The following is a 22656-nucleotide window of genomic DNA, read 5'->3' as shown; positions in this document are numbered from 1 at the left end:
CCTCCATATCAAAGGGTAAACAAGGCTTTCCTGGAAGCCATTGTTATTGCCACATCTAGTTTAGGTGCTTGGTTCCATAATGATGAAATCTTGTCAAAGGGATACTTCATTTTGAAGGACAGCGGAATAAAGCCTCTCTTCTCTGGCTTTCTCCACTCTTTCTGTACTAAAGCATGGATCCTTTCAATAAACGGGAAAGGATTTATGCTTTTTAAGATCTATTCCCTGGAAAATGATGTCCTGCACCTATCTTTCTGGCCTAACATCCACAATGCCCATTGTGGATCTGACAGATTTAACCAGCCTATCCACTTCTTCAAGCGGGGAAACTTCCCTTACCCCTTTATCCTTCTTCCCTTTCTGATTTTCTTGCTGAGAGAGGGATTTAAGGGATTCCTTAACCTCCACCCTTATGATGGAACTTAACTCAGTGGCAAAGTTAGAGGTCTCCTCTGCCACTGTCTGCTCTATGCATGACTGACAAAGCCTTTTCAGATAGGAATCGGGCAATAATGTTTTACAAAGTGCACATTCCTTGTACTCGGCTTTAGCCACACGCTTCTATCCCTGGCAATAAATGACAAGAAGAAAAAAAACAAAACACATTTCCAAGTGAACTTTCATGAAGATCACTTACCACCCTGATACAAGCAAATGGTATCGGTTTAAAAGAAGGACACGTCTCACTGGAGGCTGCAGATTTGCCAACCTTGCTGAAGCTTCACTGACTAGATCTGCTCTCAAGCAGAACTCCATTTCTCCATGGTCCGGCTACCCCCCTCCCCACTAAAAAAAAGTTCCACCTCCTTCTGGGGCTTCCCACCCAGCTGCCACGGCTGTTGCTGCTCCTGCTCAGAATCTGTCTCCATTCTCCTTAAAGGGAACCTGTCACCCCCAAAATCGAAGGTGAGCTAAGCCCACCAGCATCAGGGGCTTATCTACAGCATTCTGGAATGCTATGGATAAGCCCCCCGATGTATCCTGAAAGATGAGAAAAAGAGGTTAGATTATACTCACCCAGGGGCGGCCCCGCTGTGGTCCGGGTCCGATGGGTGTCGCGGTCCGGGGCCTCCCATCTTCTTACGATGATGTCCTCTTCTTGCATTCACGCCGCAGCTCCAGCGCAAGCGTACTTTGTCAGCCCTGTTGAGGGCAGAGCAAAGTACTGCAGTGCGCAGGTGCCGGGAAAGGTCAGAGAGGCCCAGCGCCTGCGCACTGCAGTACTTTGCTCTGCCCTCAACAGGGCAGACAAAGTACGCCTGCGCCGGAGCCACATCGTGAATACAAGAAGAGGACGTCATCGTAAGAAGATGGGAGGCCCCGGACCGGACCGCCCATCGTTCTGGGACTGCCCCTGGGTGAGTATAATCTAACCTCTTTTTCTCATCTTTCAGTATACATCAGGGGCTTATCTACAGCATTCAAGAATGCTGTAGATAAGCCCCTGATGCTGGTGGGCTTAGCTCACCTTCGATTTTGGGGGTGACAGGTTCCCTTTAAGGGACAGGTTACCTAGGAAGCACCTGTGGAGTGGTATCAGCCTTCTTTTATACTGGCCAATGTGCTCCCCTGGCATTTCCAGGTCACATGGATCCCACATTGGCCTCTGTGCGTCATCCGGGCGCAACTCACCGCTACAACTCCCAGCATGTGTCACTGCCTTGCGCTCGCCCATCAAGAGGGCATGTCACACTCATGCATCTGCTCATCAACCCAGGTGAATCACCGGCTGTGTCATACAGACCCGCCTCCTGGCCTGCAGTATCAGACATGTCCCAGAGCAACCGTCACTATCAGTGTCGGCAACGCTACATCCAACACCAAGCTGCGGGGAGGGGCTAAGAGGGCTAGAGCAGGCTTAAATTCTAGATGCCGTACCATGAGCCACCCCAGAGCCAGCCATCACCTGCTCGGGGGTGCCATTCACTTGGGTCCGCACACATGCGACAGTCCCCCTTGGACCCACTGTGGCATTTACAGGTACCCTGTACCAGCAGAGGAGGGATCGCTGCATGAGCCAGCCAACCAGGCCTGGGAAGGGAATACTCCATCTTCAGTCCTTCTAAACACAGGTATGCCTGCATGAGGTTTCTACGTCAAGGACAGTAAACCAACTGTTGCGAGGGAGAGGTGCCGTCCTTTTTAGCCAGTAAGTTTCATGTCCTTGGTGGGCGGATCCCCTCTCTTGTGGTGCTGTCACACATAAATGATAAAACAGAATTATAGCTGATATCAGTTGACCCATGGTCACCACTGATTTATAATAGGGTTAATCAGGTTCCTCTGAAATGTGCACCACTTTAGTGTAAATAAAAAATAAAAAAAACGCTGCTACTTTTTAATGTAATGTGATGGAATCTTTAGCGGAGCCTTCAATTCAGATGCGAAGAAAGACTACAAAAATAGTGCAAACTTTATACCAAATCATATGCATCCACAGCTGTATAAATATGCTGCTGACTTTCATATATAAAATATACCCCAATGTATACACTGTGCTCTGTTCTATAATGCAGAGCAGCCTATATTATTCTGTACAGAAACACAGGAATCTAGACCTGCCAAACGTCACACCGCTGACACTCTTGGCATACGGTCACACTAAAGAACTCCATACGTAGGTCAAAGTATATATCTCAAAACATCATATCTCCGCATATACACCTGATGCACGTACCGATCAGAAAAATATTTTGCATTTGGCATTATTGAAAGATTTATCCAGCTATAGATTTTTGAACAAATACTTGGAGCTTTCACACTAGATAACAGTATTAGGCTAGTGTCACACCAACGTATTTTCGCTCACTGAAGAGAATCGGTCCAATTATGCTAATCACACTCTGATCAGAGTTTGATCATAGTGTGATCTGTTTTCCTCGGATACGAAGATGGGAAAAAAATTCTCTATAATTTTCATTATGTCAGTCTGTGAAAACTGGAGGTCATCTTAGTGCAGTCCGAAGTTTTCCACGGACTCAGTGACTTGCATTGCCAAATGTGATCCGAATATACAGGTGTTTCTCACAAAATTAGAATATCATCAAAAAGTTAATTACAGTTCTTCAATACGAAAAGTGAAACTTACATTATATAGAGTCATTACAGAGTGATCCATTTCAAGTGTTTACTTCTGTTAATGTTGATGAGTATGTCTTACAGCCACTGAAAACCCAAAAGTCATTATGTCAATAAATTAGAATACTTTATAACACCAGCTTGAAAAAATTATTTTAACCCCTTCACCCCCGGAGCTTTTTCCGTTTTTCCATTTTCGTTTTTCGCTACCCTCCTTCCCAGAGCCATAACTTTTTTATTTTTCCGTCAATTTGGCCATGTGAGGGCTTATTTTTTGCGGGACGAGTTGTACTTTTGAACGACATCATCCCACACTTGTTTTTTGCTTGCCTATTTTGCTAGGTTCACTAAATGCTAAAACTGACCTGCCATTATGATTCTCCAGGTCACTACGAGTTCATAGACACCTAACATGACTAGGTTATTTTTCACCTAAGTGGTGAAAAAAAATTCCAAACTTTGCAAAAAACAAAACAAAACAAAATTGCGCCATTTTCCGATACTCGTAGCGTCTCCATTTTTCGTGATCTGGGGTCAGGTGAGGGCTTATTTTTTGCATGCCGAGCTGGCGTTTTTAATGATAGCATTTTGGTGTAGATACGTTCTTTTGATCGCCCGTTATTGCATTTTAATGCAATGTCGTGGCGACCAAAAAACCGTAAATCTGGCGTTTCGAATTTTTTTCTCATTACGCCATTTAGCGATCAGGTTAATGCTTTTTTTTTATTGATAGATCGGGCGATTCTGAACGCGGCGATACCAAATATGTGTAGGTTGGGTTTTTTTTTTATTGATTTATTTTGATTGGGGCGAAAGGGGGGTGATTTAAACTTTTATATTTTTTTTATTTTTTTCACATTTTTAAAAACTTTTTTATTTTACTTTTGCCATGCTTCTATAGCCTCCATGGGAGGCTAGAAGCAGGCACAACGCGATCGGCTCTGCTATGCAGCAGTGATCATAAGATCGCTGCTACACAGCAGATTTGCAGGTGTGCTGTGAGCGCCGACCACAGGGGGGCGCTCACAGCCACCGGCAATCAGTAACCATAGAGTTCTCAAGGACCTCTATGGTTACAATGGAGGAGCATCGCCGACCCCCGATCATGTGACGGGGGTCGGCGATGCGCTCATATCCGGCCGCACGGCCGGATGCGGTAGTTAAATGCCGCTGTCTGCGTTTGACAGCGGCATTTAACTAGTTAATAGCGGCGGGTGATCGCGATTTCACCCGCCGCTATTGCGCGCACATGTCAGCTGTAAAAAACAGCTGACAAGTCGCGACTTTGATGTGCGCTCACCGCCGGAGCGCACATCAAAGCAGGGGACCCGACATGTGACGTACTATACCGTCACATGTCGGGAAGGGGTTAAAATCTGAAATGTTGGCCTACTGGAATGTATGTTCAGTAAATATACTCAATACTTGGTCGGGGCTCCTTTTCCATCAACGACTGCATCAATGCGACGTGGCATGGAGGCGATCAGCCTGTGGCAGTGCTGAGGTGTTATGGAAGCCCAGGTTGCTTTGATAGCAGCCTTCAGCTTGTCTGCATTGTTGGGTCTGGTGTCTCTCATTTTCCTCTTGACAATACCCCAGCAGCTTGGATTGTGTACCGCTCCACTCTTCCTCCAGATTCTGGGACCTTGATTTCCAAATAAAATGCAAAATTTCCTTTAATATGAAAACATCACCTTGGGCCACTGAGCAACAGTCCAGTTCTTTTTCTCCTCGGCCCAGGTAAGACGCTTCTGGCGTTGTCTATTGGTTATGAGTGGCTTGACACTTGTAGCCAATGTCCTGGATACATCTGTGTGTGGTGGCTCTTGAAGCAATGCCTCCAGCAGCAGTCCACTCCTTGCGTATCTTCCCCAACTTTTTGAATGGCCTTTTCTTAATCCTTTCATAGCTGCATTTATCCCATTTGCTTGTGCATCATTTTTTACGAAACTTTTTCCTTCCACTCAACTTTCCATTAATATGCGTGGATACAGCTTCATTAGCAATGACTTTTTGTGGCTTATCCTCCTTGTGGAGTGTGCCATTGACTGCCTCCTGGACATCTGTCAAGTCAGCAATCTTCCCCATGATTGTGGAGCCTACTGAAACAGACTAAGGGTAGGTGCACACGGTCAGTAATTGGCGCCCTTTTGAAGCAGCACATGTCCGCTTACAGCTTTTGAACGCAGGTGATTCCGCATGTATTCATTGAACCTGCGGAATCACCGCATCCATTACATTGTATGGGAGATATTTATCTTGCGGATGCTCGCATCTCCGCAAGACAAACAGACATGCCGCACTCTGGAAAAACACGCCGCATGTGTCTCCATAGGTGTCAGTGCACACTTAGTGGGCATTGGATTTCTTGAAATCCCATCCACTGTGCTGAAACATATGGATGCTGCGGGTTGGGCGCTGAGGAAGTTCACAGCGTCCAACCCGCAGCATTTACTGACCTGTGCACCTACCCTAAGGGACCTTTTTAAACGCTTAGAAAGCCATTGCAGGTGTTTTTTTATTAATTATTCTAATTTACTAAGATAATTACTGTTGGGTTTTCATTGGCTGTAAGCCATAGTCTTCAACATTACCAGAAATAAACACTTGAAATAGATCACTCTGTTTGTAATGATTATATAATAGTATAATAGGAGTTTCACTTTTTGTATTGAAGAACTGAAATAAATTAACTTTTTGATGATATTCTAATTTTGCGAAAAGCACCTGTAGGATGCAACTTGGGAATGCTGCAATTTTTTCCTCGTACAGACTCGGTCCCAAAAAAATGTTTTTGAAAAATCGGGCATGTTCACACCACTATAGGATAACACTGGTCAGAGTGCTATACGATGTAATGTTGGATCTCACTCAGATAGATAATACAGTAGTCTGCACGAGCCAATATTTAACATAAAACCTGACAAATCTATGGATAATCAAATGAAATTTACCACAGAAAAAAGTGCCTCCCAAGAAAATGAAAGCAGAAAATTCCATTTAAAAAAGCCAACCATACACAGACAGATGCCACACAGACTGAGGGCATGACATCTGATGTGCTTCACTAGATACGCCGACCTCCAAGCTTTGCTCTCTCAAAGAAATGTCGGCAATTCCTCCTTCTTTGGTTGGGTCCACAAGGGAACATTTTCTGCTTTGATATATTGACTCCATATTGTATATGCATATGTACTGTATACTCCATGGCTACTATACTATGTGAGGGTTGGTCACTGTGTTACTTTAACTAGATATACTCCGCTACCCCATACATTGCCATGTACTGACTATGTAGCGTGGAGTAAGGCACTTGCTTGTTATTTAGTGAACGTGTATATGCATCTTTTCTTACTTACCCCTTAAACAAGTTATCTCCGCATGTTTACAAGGGATGCTACCCAATCATTGATGCATTGATATACTTGCCATTGTCCCTCTATTTATTACTGTATGTGTCCAGGCTGTTCCACCTTTTTGCCTCATCTGTGTCTTCTCATCCTTTTTACTATCCTATTGCTTTTATGGCTTGATTTTATTATCCAGTTCAATAAAATTTGGTTTTATACTCTTTACTTTGCCTTTGTATGAAGTTTATCTCTAGGTGTTAAATACAATTATATGCTTCATGGCAAAAATGATAGGATCTTTGTATAGGTGTCTTACATGGGAATATGACCTTAGAGAGAAAAAAAAAAATCACTCTCCCAAAAGAAAAGCCCAATTTTTAGAATACTTGGAAAAATAATGCCAGTGTCTAGCACAGTTAAAACAAAAATAAATAGGAAAAATACAAGATCTTATAACTTTAACAAGCGTTTAGTAAAGTAGGCAACACTTATAAAACATAACTTTTTAAAGACATTATGCAATTTGCTTCCACACTTTCTTGCGGATATGGAGTGCAGAGTGCAGGCTCAAGGTATACTGCAGGTTACCTTGGTGCCTGTGCAGGCTGAGGGTATACTACAGGTTACCGTGGTGCCTGTGCAGGCTGAGGGTATACTACAGGTTACCGTGGTGCCTGTGCAGGCTGAGGGTATACTACAGGTTACCGTGGTGCATGTGCAGGGTGAGGGTATACTGCAGGTTACCGTGGTGCATGTGCAGGTTGAGGGTATACTGCAGGTTACCGTGGTGCCTGTGCAGGCTGAGGGTATACTACAGGTTACCGTGGTGCCTGTGCAGGCTGAGGGTATACTGCAGGTTACCTTGGTGCCTGTGTAGGTTGAGGGTATACTGCAGGTTACCGTAGTGCCTGTGCAGGCTGAGGGTATACTACAGGTTACCGTGGTGCCTGTGCAGGCTGAGAGTATACTGCAGGTTACCTTGGTGCCTGTGTAGGTTGAGGGTATACTGCAGGTTACCGTGGTGCCTGTGAAGAGTGATGGCTGAGGGGAGCTGCAGGCTACCATGCTGCCTGTGCAGAATGCAGGCTGAAGGGAGCTGCAGGTTACCATGCTGTCTGTGCAGAGTACAGGCTGAGGGGTGCTGCAGGTTACCGTGGTGCCTGTGCAGAGTGCTGACAGAGGGGGTGCTTTCTTGCGGATATGGAGTGCAGCGTGCAGGATGAAGGTATACTGCAGGTTACCTTGGTGCCTTTGCAGACTGAGGGGGTGCTGCAGGTTACCGTGGTGTCTCTGCACGTTACCGTGGTGCCTGTGCATAGTGCACGCTCAGGGGTGCTGCAGGGTACCGTGCTGTCTGTGCAGAGTGCAGGCTGAGGGGTGCTGCAGGTTACCGTGGTGCCTGTGCAGAGTGAAGGCTGAGGGGTGCTGCAGGTTACTGTGCTGTCTATGCAGAGTGCAGGCTGAGGGAAGCTGTAGGATACCATAGTACCCATGCAGAGTGCAGGCTGAGGGGTGCTGCAGGTTACCATGGTACCCGTGTAGCGTGCAGGCTGAGGGGTGCTACAGGTTACTGTGCTGTCTATGCAGAGTGCAGGCTGAGGGGTGCTGTAGGATACCATAGTGCCTGTGCAGAGTGCAGGCTGAGGGGTGCTGTAGGATACCGTAGAGCCTGTGCAGAGTGCAGGCTGAGGGGTGCTGTAGGATACCATAGTGCCTGTGCAGAGTGCCGGCTGAGGGGTGCTGCAGGTTACCATAGTGCCTGTGCAGAGTGCAGGCTGAGGGGTGCTGCAGGTCACCATAGTGCCTGTGCAGAGTGCCGGCTGAGGGGTGCTGCAGGTTACCATAGTACCTGTGCAGAGTGCAGGCTGAGGGGTGCTGTAGGATACCATAGTACCTGTGCAGAGTGCAGGCTGAGGGGTGCTGTAGGATACCATAGTACCTGTGCAGAGTGCTGGCTGAGGGGTGCTGCAGGTTACCATAGTGCCTGTGCAGAGTGTCGGCTGAGGGGTTCTGCAGATTACCATAGTACCTGTGCAGAGTGCAAGCTGAGGGGTGCTGTAGGATACCACAGTACCTGTGCAGAGTGCAGGCTGAGGGGTGCTGCAGGTTACCATAGTGCCTGTGCAGAGTGCCGGCTGAGGGGTGCTGCAGGTTACCATAGTGCCTGTGCAGAGTGCCGGCTGAGGGGTGCTGCAGATTACCATAGTACCTGTGCAGAGTGCAGGCTGAGGGGTGCCGTAGGATACCATAGTACCTGTGCAGAGTGCCGGCTGAGGGGTGCTGCAGGTTACCATAGTGCCTGTGCAGAGTGCAGGCTGAGGGGTGCTGCAGGTTACCATAGTGCCTGTGCAGAGTGCCGGCTGAGGGGTGCTGCAGGTTACCATAGTGCCTGTGCAGGGTGCTGGCTGAGGGGTGCTGCAGGTTACCATAGTGCCTGTGCAGAGTGCCGGCTGAGGGGTGCTGCAGGTTACCATAGTGCCTGTGCAGGGTGCCGGCTGAGGGGTGCTGCAGGTTACCATAGTGCCTGTGCAGGGTGCCGGCTGAGGGGTGCTGCAGGTTACCATAGTGCCTGTGCAGAGTGCAGGCTGAGGGGTGCTGCAGGTTACCATAGTGCCTGTGCAGAGTGCCGGCTGAGGGGTGCTGCAGGTTACCATAGTGCCTGTGCAGAGTGCAGGCTGAGGAGTGCTGCAGGTTACCATAGTGCCTGTGCAGAGTGCAGGCTGAGGGGTGCTGCAGGTTACCATAGTGCCTGTGCAGAGTGCCGGCTGAGGGGTGCTGCAGGTTACCATAGTGCCTGTGCAGAGTGCCGGCTGAGGGGTGCTGCAGGTTACCATAGTGCCTGTGCAGAGTGCCGGCTGAGGGGTGCTGCAGGTTACCATAGTGCCTGTGCAGAGTGCAGGCTGAGGGGTGCTGCAGGTTACCATAGTGCCTGTGCAGGGTGCCGGCTGAGGGGTGCTGCAGGTTACCATAGTGCCTGTGCAGGGTGCTGGCTGAGGGGTGCTGCAGGTTACCATAGTGCCTGTGCAGAGTGCCGGCTGAGGGGTGCTGCAGGTTACCATAGTGCCTGTGCAGAGTGCCGGCTGAGGGGTGCTGCAGGTTACCATAGTGCCTGTGCAGGGTGCCGGCTGAGGGGTGCTGCAGGTTACCATAGTGCCTGTGCAGGGTGCCGGCTGAGGGGTGCTGCAGGTTACCATAGTGCCTGTGCAGAGTGCAGGCTGAGGGGTGCTGCAGGTTACCATAGTGCCTGTGCAGGGTGCCGGCTGAGGGGTGCTGCAGGTTACCATAGTGCCTGTGCAGGGTGCCGGCTGAGGGGTGCTGCAGGTTACCATAGTGCCTGTGCAGAGTGCAGGCTGAGGGGTGCTGCAGGTTACCATAGTGCCTGTGCAGGGTGCCGGCTGAGGGGTGCTGCAGGTTACCATAGTGCCTGTGCAGGGTGCCGGCTGAGGGGTGCTGCAGGTTACCATAGTGCCTGTGCAGAGTGCCGGCTGAGGGGTGCTGCAGGTTACCATAGTGCCTGTGCAGAGTGCAGGCTGAGGGGTGCTGTACGATACCATAGTGCCTGTGCAGAGTGCCGGCTGAGGGGTGCTGCAGGTTACCATAGTGCCTGTGCAGAGTGCCGGCTGAGGGGTGCTGCAGGTTACCATAGTGCCTGTGCAGGGTGCAGGCTGAGGGGTGCTGCAGGTTACCATAGTGCCTGTGCAGGGTGCCGCTCCCGCTGCCATGAGGAGCCGGCTGTGCAGTCGCGGAATGCTGGCTCCGTCACCCGGGGCTGTGACCTGCAGCCATTTGTGCCTGCAGCTGTGGCAGAATCCAAGCTCAGACACTTCCACACTCCGCACTGAGCGCTCATTCATTAGCTGTGCTAACTGTGCTGCCAGCACCAGCAGGGATGTGACCCGCCATGTCCATGCAGTGACTGGCACAGTAGCTCGGCACTTCTCCACCAGTGACAGCTTCCCAGCCGACTCCCACACCACTGGGGCTCCTCCACGTGCATTACCTTAGCCGTGCGCCGCTGACCCCAGAGCGCTGTGCTTCTCCCCAGGTGCAGAGAGCCGCATCTCCAGCATGTGAGGCGCAGGGTCCCTTCTGTACGGAGCAGGGTCAGCTGCTCCAAACTCTGCGAGTCCCAACCCAGCAGGGTAGAGGCTAGATTGGAGTTGATTTCTTGAGGGGGAGGAGTGATTCCTTGAAATCATGATGTCACCGGAAGGGGCGGGGCCTCCTTTATTGACGAGCCGATAGCAAGGAAGCTGCTGCTGGAGAAGAGACGCGGGAAATGAGAGGCTGCAGCATGGAGCCATGTGAGGAGAGGACTGGGGGGCTGCAGCATGGAGGTGAGGACTGGGGGGCTGCAGCATGGAGGTGAGGACTGGGGGGCTGCAGCATGGAGCTGCAGCATGGAGCCGTGTGAGGAGAGGACCGAAGGGCTGCAGCATGGAGCCGTGTGAGGAGAGGACCGAGGATCTGCAGCATGGAGCCGTGTGAGGAGAGGACCGAGGGGCTGCAGCATGGAGCCAGTGTGAGGAGAGGACCGAGGGGCTGCAGCATGGAGCCAGTGTGAGGAGAGGACCGAGGGGCTGCAGCATGGAGCCAGTGTGAGGAGAGGACCGAGGGGCTGCAGCATGGAGCCATGTGAGGAGAGGACCGAGGGGCTGCAGCACGGAGCCATGTGAGGAGAGGACCGAGGGGCTGCAGCGTGAGGAGAGGACCGAGGGGCTGCAGCATGGAGCCGTGTGAGGAGAGGACCGAGGATCTGCAGCATGGAGCCGTGTGAGGAGAGGACCGAGGGGCTGCAGCATGGAGCCAGTGTGAGGAGAGGACCGAGGGGCTGCAGCATGGAGCCAGTGTGAGGAGAGGACCGAGGGGCTGCAGCATGGAGCCAGTGTGAGGAGAGGACCGAGGGGCTGCAGCATGGAGCCATGTGAGGAGAGGACCGAGGGGCTGCAGCACGGAGCCATGTGAGGAGAGGACCGAGGGGCTGCAGCGTGAGGAGAGGACCGAGGGGCTGCAGCATGGAGCCGTGTGAGGAGAGGACCGAGGGGCTGCAGCATGGAGCATTGTGAGGAGAGGACCGAGGGGCTGCACTGTGGAGCCTTGTATGAGGGAATGAGGATGCAGCAATAAGTGTGAGGCTCTGAAGTTGTGATTTGTTGTGAGGGGGCATGGGGTATGTAGAGGGGCATCCAGGGTGCCTTGGGGCTGTTGTGAGGCGGCATGGGGTATGTAGAGGGGCATCCAGGGTGCCTTGGGGCTGTTGTGAGGGGGCATGGGGTATGTAGAGGGGCATCCATGGTGCCTTGGGGCTGTTGTGAGGTGACATGGGGTATGTAGAGGGGCATCCAGGGTGCCTTGGGGCTGTTGTGAGGGGGCATGGGGTATGTAGAGGGGCATGCATGGGGCATCCAGGGTGCTGTGTGGATGATGTGAGGGGCTATGTAAAGGGGCATACAGGGGGCCTTTTGGCTGTTGTGAGGGGGTGTGTAGAGGGGCATCCAGGGGGCTGTTGTGAGGGGGCATGGGGTATGTAAAGGGGTATCCAGGGGGGCTGTGTTGCAGTGTGAGGGAGCATAGGGTATGTAGGTGAGGGGGGCATCCAGGGGGCCTTGTGGCTGTTGCATGGGGTATGTAGAGGGGCATCCAGGGTGCCTCGGGGCTGTTGAGGAGGCATGGGGTATGTAGAGGGGCATCCAGGGTGCCTCGGGGCTGTTGAGGAGGCATGGGGTATGTAGAGGGGCATCCAGGGTGCCTCGGGGCTGTTGAGGAGGCATGGGGTATGTAGAGGGGCATCCAGGGTGCTTTGTGGCTGTTGTGAGGGGGCATGGGGTATGTAGAGGGACATCCAGGGGGCCTTGTGGCTGTTGTGAGGGGGCATGGGGTATGTAGAGGGGCATGCATGGGGCATCCAGGGTGCTGTGTGGATGATGTGAGGGGCATACAGGGGGCCTTTTGGCTGTTGTGAGGGGGTGTGTAGAGGGGCATCCAGGGGGCTGTTGTGAGGGGGCATGGGGTATGTAAAGGGGTATCCAGGGGGGCTGTGTTGCAGTGTGAGGGAGCATAGGGTATGTAGGTGAGGGGGGCATCCAGGGGGCCTTGTGGCTGTTGCATGGGGTATGTAGAGGGGCATCCAGGGTGCTTTGTGGCTGTTGTGAGGCGGCATGGGGTATGTAGAGGGACATCCAGGGTGCCTTGGGGCTGTTGTGAGGAGGCATGGGGTATGTAGAGGGGCATCCAGGGTGCCTTGGGGCTGTTGTGAGGAGGCATGGGGTATGTAGAGGGGCATCCAGGGTGCTTTGTGGCTGTTGTGAGGGGGCATGGGGTATGTAGAGGGACATCCAGGGGGCCTTGTGGCTGTTGTGAGGAGGCATGGGGTATGTAGCGGGGCATCCAGGGTGCCTTGGACTGTTGTGAGGAGGCATGGGGTATGTAGAGGGGCATCCAGGAGGGTGCCTTGTGGCTGTTGTAAGGGGGCATGGGGTATGTAGAGGGGCATCCAGGGTGCCTTGTGGCTGTTGTGAGGGGGCATGGGGTATGTAGAGGGGCATCCAGGGTGCCTTGTGGCTGTTGTGAGGGGGCATGGGGTATGTAGAGGGGCATCCAGGGTGCCTTGTGGCTGTTGGTAGGCATGGGGTATGTAGAGGGGCATCCAGGGTGCCTTGGGGCTGTTGGTAGGCATGTGGTATGTAGAGGTGCATCCAGGGTGCCTTGGGGCTGTTGAGGAGGCATGTGGTATGTAGAGGTGCATCCAGGGTGCCTTGTGGTTGTTGTGAGGAGGCATGGGGTATGTAGCGGGGCATCCAGGGTGCCTTGGGCTGTTGTGAGGAGGCATGGGGTATGTAGAGGGGCATCCAGGGTGCCTTGGGGCTGTTGTGAGGAGGCATGGGGTATGTAGAGGGGCATCCAGGGTGCTTTGTGGCTGTTGTGAGGGGGCATGGGGTATGTAGAGGGACATCCAGGGGGCCTTGTGGCTGTTGTGAGGGGGCATGGGGTATGTAGAGGGGCAACCAGGGTGCCTTGGGGCTGTTGTGAGGAGGCATGGGGTATGTAGAGGGGCATCCAGGGTGCTTTGTGGCTGTTGTGAGGGGGCATGGGGTATGTAGAGGGACATCCAGGGGGCCTTGTGGCTGTTGTGAGGGGGCATGGGGTATGTAGAGGGGCATCCAGGGTGCCTTGTGGCTGTTGTGAGGGGGTATGTAGAGGGGCATCCAGGGTGCCTTGTGGCTGTTGTGAGGGGGCATGGGGTATGTAGAGGGGCATCCAGGGTGCCTTGTGGCTGTTGGTAGGCATGGGGTATGTAGAGGGGCATCCAGGGTGCCTTGGGGCTGTTGGTAGGCATGTGGTATGTAGAGGTGCATCCAGGGTGCCTTGGGGCTGTTGAGGAGGCATGTGGTATGTAGAGGTGCATCCAGGGTGCCTTGTGGTTGTTGTGAGGAGGCATGGGGTATGTAGCGGGGCATCCAGGGTGCCTTGGGCTGTTGTGAGGAGGCATGGGGTATGTAGCGGGGCATCCAGGGTGCCTTGGGCTGTTGTGAGGAGGCATGGGATATGTAGAGGGGCATCCAGGGTGCCTTGTGGCTGTTGTGAGGAGGCATGGGGTATGTAGAGGGGCATCCAGGGTGGTTGGCATGTGGTATGTAGAGGTGCATCCAGGGTGCTTTGGGGCTGTTGTGAGGAGGCATGGGGTATGTAGAGGAGCATCCAGGGGGCCTTGTGGCTGTTGTGAGGGGGCATGGGGTATGTAGAGGGGCATGCATGGGGCATCCAGGGTGCTGTGTGGATGATGTGAGGGGCATACAGGGGGCCTTTTGGCTGTTGTGAGGGGGTGTGTAGAGGGGCATCCAGGGGGCTGTTGTGAGGGGGCATGGGGTATGTAAAGGTATCCCGGGGGGCTGTGTTGCAGTGTGAGGGAGCATAGGGTATGTAGGTGAGGGGGGCATCGGGCATCCAGGGGGCCTTGTGGCTGTTGTATGGGGCATGGGTTATGTAGAGGGGCATCCAGGGTGCTGTGTGGATGGTGTGAGGGGGTATGTAAAGGGGCATCCAGGGGGCCTTGTGGCTGTTGTGAGGGGGCATAGGGTATGTAGAGGCATCCAGGGTGCCTTGTGGCTGTTGTGAGGGGGCATGGGGTATGTAGAGGGGAATCTAGGGGGCAAGCATGAGGGGGGTATGTAGAGGGGCATCCAGGAGGCTGGTGTGATGGGTTATGTAGAGGGGCATCCAGAGGGCTAGTGTGAGGGGGCATGGGGTATGTAGAGGGGCATCCCGAGGGCTAGCATGAGGGGGGTATGTAGAGGTGCATCCAAGGTGCTGGTGTGAGGGGGTATGTAGAGGGGCATCCAGGGGGCTGGTGTGAGGGGGGGCATGGGGCATCCAGCGGGCTGCTGTGAGGGGGTATGTAGAGGGACATCCAGGGGGCTGGTGTGGGGGGGCATGGGGTATATAGAGGGGCATCCAGGAGGCTACATTATGCCCCTCTACATACCTCCCCTCACACCAGCCCCCTTGACGCTCATCTACATACCCCCTCACACCAGCCCTCTGGATGCTCATCTACATACCCCCTCACACCAGCCCCCTGGATGCCCCTCTACATACCCCATACCCCCTCACACCAGCCCCCTGGATGCCCCTCTACATGGCTGGTGAGGTAAGCTCACCGGCATCAGGTGCTTATCTACAGCATTCTGTAATGCTGTAGATAAGCCCCCGATGTTACCTGAGAGAGGAGAAAAAGACGTTAGATTATACTCACCGAGGGGCGGTCCCGCTGCGGTCCGGTCGGATGGGTGTCTCCGGTCCACTCCGGCGCCTCCCATGTTCATTCCATGACGTCCTCTTCGGGTCTTTTCGCCGCGGCTCCGGCGCAGGCGTACTTTTTCTGCCCTGTTGAGGGCAGAGCAAAGTACTGCAGTGCGCAGGCGCCGGGCCTCTCTGACCTTTCCGGCGCCTGCGCGCACTGCAGTACTTTGCTTAAGCGAAAACGCTTAAAATACGCATTCCCATGCAATCCTACGGGATTCCGCAGTTGCTGTGCCCATGCTGCGGATTTTCTCGCTGCGGAATCGCATAGCGGTAAAATCCACTGCATGTTCATTATTTCTGCGGCATTGCGGCGATTCCACCGCCATAGAATTCCATTGAAACGCTCACTGTACGCATGTGGCTATGCCCACCATGCGTACAGTGAGCGCTTCATGTGCGGATGGTACCCAGGATCTGGAGGACAGGAGGCTCTCCTCCAGGTCCTGTGTACAATATTCATGTAACAAAAAAAAAAAAGAATTTAAAATAAAAAATAAGGATATACTTATCTTCTGCTAGCTCCCGGAGCCCTCCGGCTCTCAGCGGTGCACGCAGCGGCTTCCGTTCCCAGGGATGCATTGCGAGAATCAACTGAGATGACGTCGCAGTCCCGCGACCGTGACGTCACAAAGGTCCTTCGCGCAATGCATCCCTGGGAATGGAACGTACCGGGAGCGCCACTGAGGAGAACGGGGGCCGTCGTAAGGTGAGAATAATTATATATATATATATATATATATTTTTTTTTTTATTTTTTACATTCTATATTTTACTATTGATACTGCATATACAGCATCAATAGTAAAACGTTGGTCATGCTTGACAAGCACTATGCTTGACAAGTGTGACCAACCTGTCAATCGCTTTTCCAATTCAAATCTCTTGGATAACGCAAGCATTCTGCAAGCTAAAAACGCTTGTTTGGCGGCAAAACGCATGTGAATTCCGCATGCGTTTTACCCGCGGCAGGGAGTTGTGGAAATGCTGCAGACATTTCCACTGCATTTCTGCAACGTGGGCACGTAGCCTAAAGGTACCGTCACACTGAACGATATCGCTAGCGATCTGTGACGTTGCAGCGTCCTGGCTAGCGATATCGTTGTTTGACACGCAGCAGCGATCTGGATCCTGCTGTGACATAGTTGGTCGGATCAGAAAGTCCAGAACTTTATTTCGTTGCTGGATCTCCTGTAGACATCGCTGAATCGGCGTGTGTGACGCCGATTCAGCTATGTCTTCACTGGTAATCAGGGTAAACATCGGGTTACCAAGCGCAGGGCCAGCCGTAAATCAGAGCACAGCGGTGACGTCACTGCTGTGCTTTACGGCCAGCCGGCGCTCACAGTGCAGGAAAGCACAGCGCCGGGGGACAGACACCGGAATGTGAGTATGTAGTGTTTTTTTTTTTTTATTTACATTTACACTGGTAACCAGGGTAAACATCTGGTTACTAAGCGCGGCCCTGCGCTTAGTAACCCGATGTTTACCCTGGTTACCCGGGGACTTCGGCATCGTTGGTCGCTGGAGAGCTGTCTGTGTGACAGCTCTCCAGCGACCACACAGCGATGCTGCAGCGATCGGCATCGTTGTCTTGATCGCTGCAGCGTCGCTAAATGTGACGGTACCTTTATACTTCTATATTTTGTCAAACCAAACAATTAACTCCCCCCTACTGTGGTGTCTGGAGCTGCTAAACTTTGGTTCAGCTGTGATGTTGGGCAATATTGATCTTGTTGCTTTGCACAATTGCTTTTCCAGGTTTGACAGCCTGGAGCGCAGTCACAGACAGCCCTGGGGTAGCCTACCTATGGATGTAAATAATGTTGTTTGTGTTACTAGATGGTGAAGCCAGGGCCAGCTCCAGGTTTTTGAGGGCCCCGGGCAAAAGAGTCTCAGTGGGCCCCCCTCTTTAACACATACAACGATTCATGATGCACAGATACAGCAGAGAAATATAGCACATCCCATGTAGCGTACAGCACAGCCCACGTAGCGTATAGCACAGCCCACACAGTGTATAACCGCAAAACCTTCCAAATGCAAGCACCACACCTCAAATCAACTCCAGGCCTTTACCTGCTTAATTGAGAATGACATAACGAAGGGATTGCCTACACCTGTCCATGAAATAGCCCTGGAGTCAATTGTCCAATTACTTTTGGTCCCTTTAAAAACAGGGTGGCACATGTTAAGGAGCTGAAACTCCTAAACCCTTCATCCAATTTTAATGTGGATACCCTCAAATGAAAGCTGAAAGTCTGAACTTCAACTGCATCTAAATGGTTTTGTTTAAAATTCATTGTGGTAATGTCTAGAACCAAAATTATAAAAATGTTGTCGCTGTCCAAGTATATATGGACGTAAATGTATATAGCACAGCCCACGTAGTATATAGCACAGCCAACGCAGTATAAAACAGCCCACGGAGTATATAGCAATGTGGGCACCATATCCCTGTTAAATAAAAATAATTAAAATAAAAGTTATATACTCACCTTCCGGTGGCCCCTGATCAAGCCAAGGTCTTTAGCGATGCTCTTGCCAGGTTCGTACCCAGTGATGCTTTGCGTAAGTAACCCGTGATGATGTAGCGGTCTTGCGAGACCTCTACATCATCTGGGGTCATTGCCGCAATGCAATCTTGGGACCGGAGCGTCGCAAGGAGCGGGAAAGGCTGCCGCTGGAAGGTGAGAATATAATTTTTTTTTTTTTCAATTATTATTATTTTTAACATACAACATACGTGTTTACTATTTATGCTGCATAGGCACCGTTATGCCGCGGTGTAACGCAGTCTAACGGACTGCTAAAACGCTATGTGGGCGCTGACTGGAGGGAAGTATGGAAGGGCCAATTCGCGGCCGAACTGTGCCTGTCGCTGATTGGTCACGCCCAGCCGGACGTGACCAATCAGCGATGCAGGATTTCCGTGAGAAACAGATGGAAGTGGACCTTAAGGTACCTTCACACGAAGCGACGCTGCAGCGTCGCTGTTTGATCGCTGGGGAGCTGTCACACAGACCGCTCTCCAGCGACCAACGATGCCGAGGTCCCCGGGTAACCAGGGTAAACATCGGGTTGCTAAGCGCAGGGCCGCGCTTAGTAACCCGATGTTTACGCTGGTTACCAGCGAAAAAGTAAAAAAAAAAAACAGTACATACTCACCTGCGCGTCCCCCTGCGTCTGCTTCCTGACACTGATTGAGCTCCGGCCCTAACAGCACAGCGGTGACGTCACCGCTGTGCTTTCACTTTAGGGCCGGCGCTCAGTAAGTGTCAGGAAGCAGACGCTGGGGGACGCGCAGGTGAGTATGTACTGTTTGTTTTTTTACTTTTACGCTGGTAACCAGGGTAAACATCGGGTTACTAAGCGCGGCCCTGCGCTTGGTAACCCGATGTTTACCCTGGTTACCAGTGTAAAACATCGCTGGTATCGTTGCTTTTGCTTTCAAACACAACGATACACGGCGATCGGACGACCAAATAAAGTTCTGGACTTTATTCAGCGACCAGCGACATCACAGCAGGATCCTGATCGCTGCTGCGTGTCAAACGAAACGATATCGCTAGCCAGGACGCTGCAACGTCACGGATCGCTAGCGATATCGTTACAAAGTCGTTTCGTGTGAAGGTACCTTTAGAAGATTATATATAGATAGATAGTAACATGGTGGTTCAACAACACAAAAACTATTGTTGCGTCACTATTAGGCTGCCGTCACACTAGCAGTATTTGGTCAGTATTTTACATCAGTATTTGTAGCCAAAACCAGGAGTTGAACAAATAGAGGAAAAATATAATAGAAAGAAATGCAACACTTCTGCATTTATCACCCACTCCTGGTTTTGGCTGAGAAATACTGATACCAAATACTGCTAGTGTGACTGCAGTCTTAGGGTACGTTCACACAGGACTTTTTTGCTGCTTTTTTTTTTGCTGCTTTTTTTTATGCTAATTTTCAGCTGTTTATAGGTGCGTTTTTGGGGTGCGTTTTTTGTGCGTTTTTGGTGCGTTTTTTTCATGCTTTTTTTGTGGTATATGGTGAATCAAACATGTTTGATGACTACACCAAAGACACTCAGTTAGTACTCAAGCACGCAGGTATTTACCTACTACCTGGTCATTTAATTTGTTAGAAAAGGACACCTCACAATGGCTCTTCACACCTGACAATGGCTCACAATGGCTCTTCACACCTCACTACCAGGAACTCCCTCACAATAGATCACAATCAGGACACCTCACAATGGCTCTTCACACCTCACAATGGCTCACAATGGCTCTTCACACCTCACTAACCACACCCCTAAGCTCTTGGCTGTGAGATCCCTTCCTGCTGGCCATGATTTTCTGCACAAAAAAAGCAGCAAATAATGCTACATGCGTTTTTTCAGCGTTTTTGCAGCGTTTTTTTCATCACCCATTCAAGTCAATGGGTGAAAAAACGCTGCAAAAACGCAGCAAAAACGCTGAAAGAAGTGACATGCCCTATGTCCAAAAAAAGCAGCAAAGCAGAAAAAACTGATCAAACAAAAAACCAACGTGTGTGCATGAGATTTCTGAAATCTCATAGGCTTTACTGGTACTGTAAAAAGCAGCTGAAAATTAGCATAAAAAAAAGCAGCAAAAAAAAGCAGCAAAAAAGTCCTGTGTGAACGTACCCTTAAGGTACCGTCACATTAAGCGACGCTGCAGCGATATAGACAACGATGCCGATCGCTGCAGCGTCGCTGTTTAGTCGTTGTGTGGTCGCTGGAGAGCTGTCACACAGACAGCTCTCCAGCGACCAACGATGCCGAAGTCCCCGGGTAACCAGGTTAAACATCGGGTTACTAAGCGCAGGGCCGCGCTTAGTAACCCGATGTTCACCCTGGTTACCATTGTAAATGTAAAAAAAAAAACACTACATACTTACATTCCGGTGTCTGTCGCGTCCCCCGGCGTCCGCTTCCCTGCACTGTGTAAGCGCCGGCCGTAAAGCACAGCGGTGACGTCACCGCTGTGCTGTGCTTTACGGCCGGCCGGCGCTGACACAGGATGCAGGAGGAGTGCATGGAAGCGGACGCCGGGGGACGCGACAGACACCGGAATGTAAGTATGTAGTGTTTGGGTTTTTTTACATTTACAATGGTAACCAGGGTAAACCCGATGTTTACCCTGGTTACAAGTGAAGACATCGCTGGATCGGCGTCACACACGCCGATTCAGCGATGTCTGCGGGAGGTCCAGCAACGAAATAAAGTTCTGGACTTTCTGATCCGACCAACGATGTCACAGCAGGATCCAGATCCCTGCTGCATGTCAAACACAATGATATCGCTATCCAGGACGCTGCAACGTCACGGATCGCTATCGTTCTAAAGTTGCTCAGTGTGAAGGTACCTTTGCTGCATTTCTTATCTGGCTGCCCTCTGTAAACCTTCCAACTAATGCTTGGCTCCATCCACTGAACGACCAGTGACACCAGTGTGTTTGGAAGGCAGGAGACGCTCTCTGTACTTCTGTTGTGACAAGGTATTGCAGATACAACTGAAAGGACATGAAGTCAACTTACACAAGTATAGGTGACCTACAGATTTCATGTAGATGTTATCCTTTGTCACATCAACCTAATTTTATTTTATTTTTTATTATAATTCACTATAGGCACAATTGAAATGGCTGAAAACAGCTCTGGTTTGCAGTTGGGACAAGCCGTTGATTGTAAAGAAGTGGATGTAGAAACCAGTAAGGTATGTTTTTTGTTTTTTTTTTTCCTTTGGGGGTGTTTGACACCACCCTTTTTTTTTTTTTTTTTTTTTTTTTTTTTTACACATCAATTTTCTTATAGGAAACTGAAATTACTGATAATCAGGTCAAGGTCTCTATTTCACCTGATGGAGTGGGTACCGAGACAACTGACGAAAATATTTCGAATGAGACAGACAAAAACAAGGTCTTCTTTTATATTTATAAAAAACAAAAGTTGTTTAAGTTAAAAGTAATGTCATATGACTCATGCTATGCAAAAGTCAGCATGAATTGCATTCTAGCTTGACGATTGCATCTATGTTTACTTTTTCATTTCAGCGTTTTGAATTTTCACAGAAAATATACCATTTTTTTTATTCTAAGACACTTTTTTTGTTTTAAAAGTGTGGGGGGGGGGTGCATTTTATAATCCAGGTATTCCTTAGCTGGGGCGTGGTGTATCTGTGTGACAGGATGCAGGGTTTCTGCTGAAGGAAGTAAGCGAGTGCAACTTTGGGCAGTGCTGCAGGTCTGAGGCTGGGAGGAGGGTGTGTGCCGGCAGCACGAGGTTGGTGCCATTGATTTTCAGGCAGTCAAAGGAATGGTCTTAAAGGGGTTTTCACACGAACGAAAGTTAATTTTAAAAATTGTGTGTCTGAGCGTGTATGGAACATAACACAGCTCTTGGGCAGGGGAGGAAGCCAAAGACAATGCAGATATTACAGCAGGGGATCACAGAGGATTCATTTTGTGGGGTAAAATATTTCACTGACTGTTTTTAAACAATATTTTAACTCACAAAATTAATCCTCTGCGATCTCCTGCTGTAATGTCAGTATTTGTCTTTTGCTTCCTCCCCTGCCCAGTAGCTGTGGTATGTTCCATACACAGTCAGACACACACAATTTTTAAAATTAACTTTCGTTCGTGGGAAAACCTCTTTTAGGAAATTTTTGCATAGGCAGTGCACTCACAGATTGAGTAAGGCTAGGTTCACATTGCATTAGTGCAGTCCGTTCAACGCATACGTCGCTAATGCAAGTGCCGACTTTTGCACAGCGCTAGCGCAGATGGAGCATCTGCTAGCTCCATCTGCGCTAGCAGTGACGGACCCAGAAACGCTGCAGCCCGCGTCTCGGGTCCGTCACTCAAATGACGGCACATCGCTAGCGCACGCCCATTGTGGGCGTGCGCTAGCGATGCGTCCGACATTGCAGTCTATGGCGGCGTTAACGGACTACGTTATGCCGTGGTGTAACGTAGTCTGTTAAGCGTAGAGCCATAACGCAATGTGAACCCAGCCTTATCTGCTCTCTGCAGACATTTTCATTAAGCCCCATCACTTCCACTGGTGGGAGATTAATGGCGCTTGCCTCATGCCGGCGACGCGCTCCATCCTCGAGCCTGCAGCATTGTGCCCCCGCTAACTTCCTTCAGCAGCAACCCTGCCTCCTATGACCTTGCTCCATTGCGCCCCCCCTCTCTCCTTGGTAAGCTACATTGACTATAAAATGGACATTGGGATTATAAGACGGTCCTCAAAAATATATATTTTATTTTCTTTAAATTTAGGGATCATTTTATAATCTGGTGCAGCTTAAAATCCTCAAAAATAGAATTATTCTTACCGTTAATTCGGTTTCTAGGAACATTCTATGACCGCATATGGAGGTTGTCTCCACGCCCTAATAGGGAC

The 22656-nt window shown here is 50.7% G+C and overlaps 2 protein-coding genes across 2 annotated transcripts in view; one reads left to right on the top strand and one right to left on the bottom strand.

The window, feature by feature from the left end:
- TSPAN12 (tetraspanin 12) overlaps positions 1-10590 on the bottom strand; it is a 435306-nt gene extending 424716 nt beyond the window's left edge. The window contains exon 1 of the mRNA XM_077264986.1: positions 10429-10590. The gene's annotated coding sequence lies outside the window, so the exon portion shown is untranslated. The remainder of the gene's footprint in view (positions 1-10428) is intronic.
- A 72-nt stretch (positions 10591-10662) lies between these two features.
- Positions 10663-22656, top strand: part of LOC143776062 (uncharacterized) — a 20096-nt gene continuing 8102 nt past the window's right edge. The window contains exons 1-3 of the mRNA XM_077264989.1: positions 10663-10765; positions 20877-20962; positions 21061-21165. Of these exons, the coding sequence (XP_077121104.1) occupies positions 10708-10765; positions 20877-20962; positions 21061-21165 (249 nt within the window). The 5' untranslated portion in view covers positions 10663-10707. The remainder of the gene's footprint in view (positions 10766-20876; positions 20963-21060; positions 21166-22656) is intronic.

The sequence above is a fragment of the Ranitomeya variabilis genome, chromosome 5 (genome assembly GCF_051348905.1).
Source record: "Ranitomeya variabilis isolate aRanVar5 chromosome 5, aRanVar5.hap1, whole genome shotgun sequence".
NCBI lineage: Eukaryota > Metazoa > Chordata > Amphibia > Anura > Dendrobatidae > Ranitomeya > Ranitomeya variabilis.
This window is presented reverse-complemented; position numbering and strand designations above follow the sequence as displayed.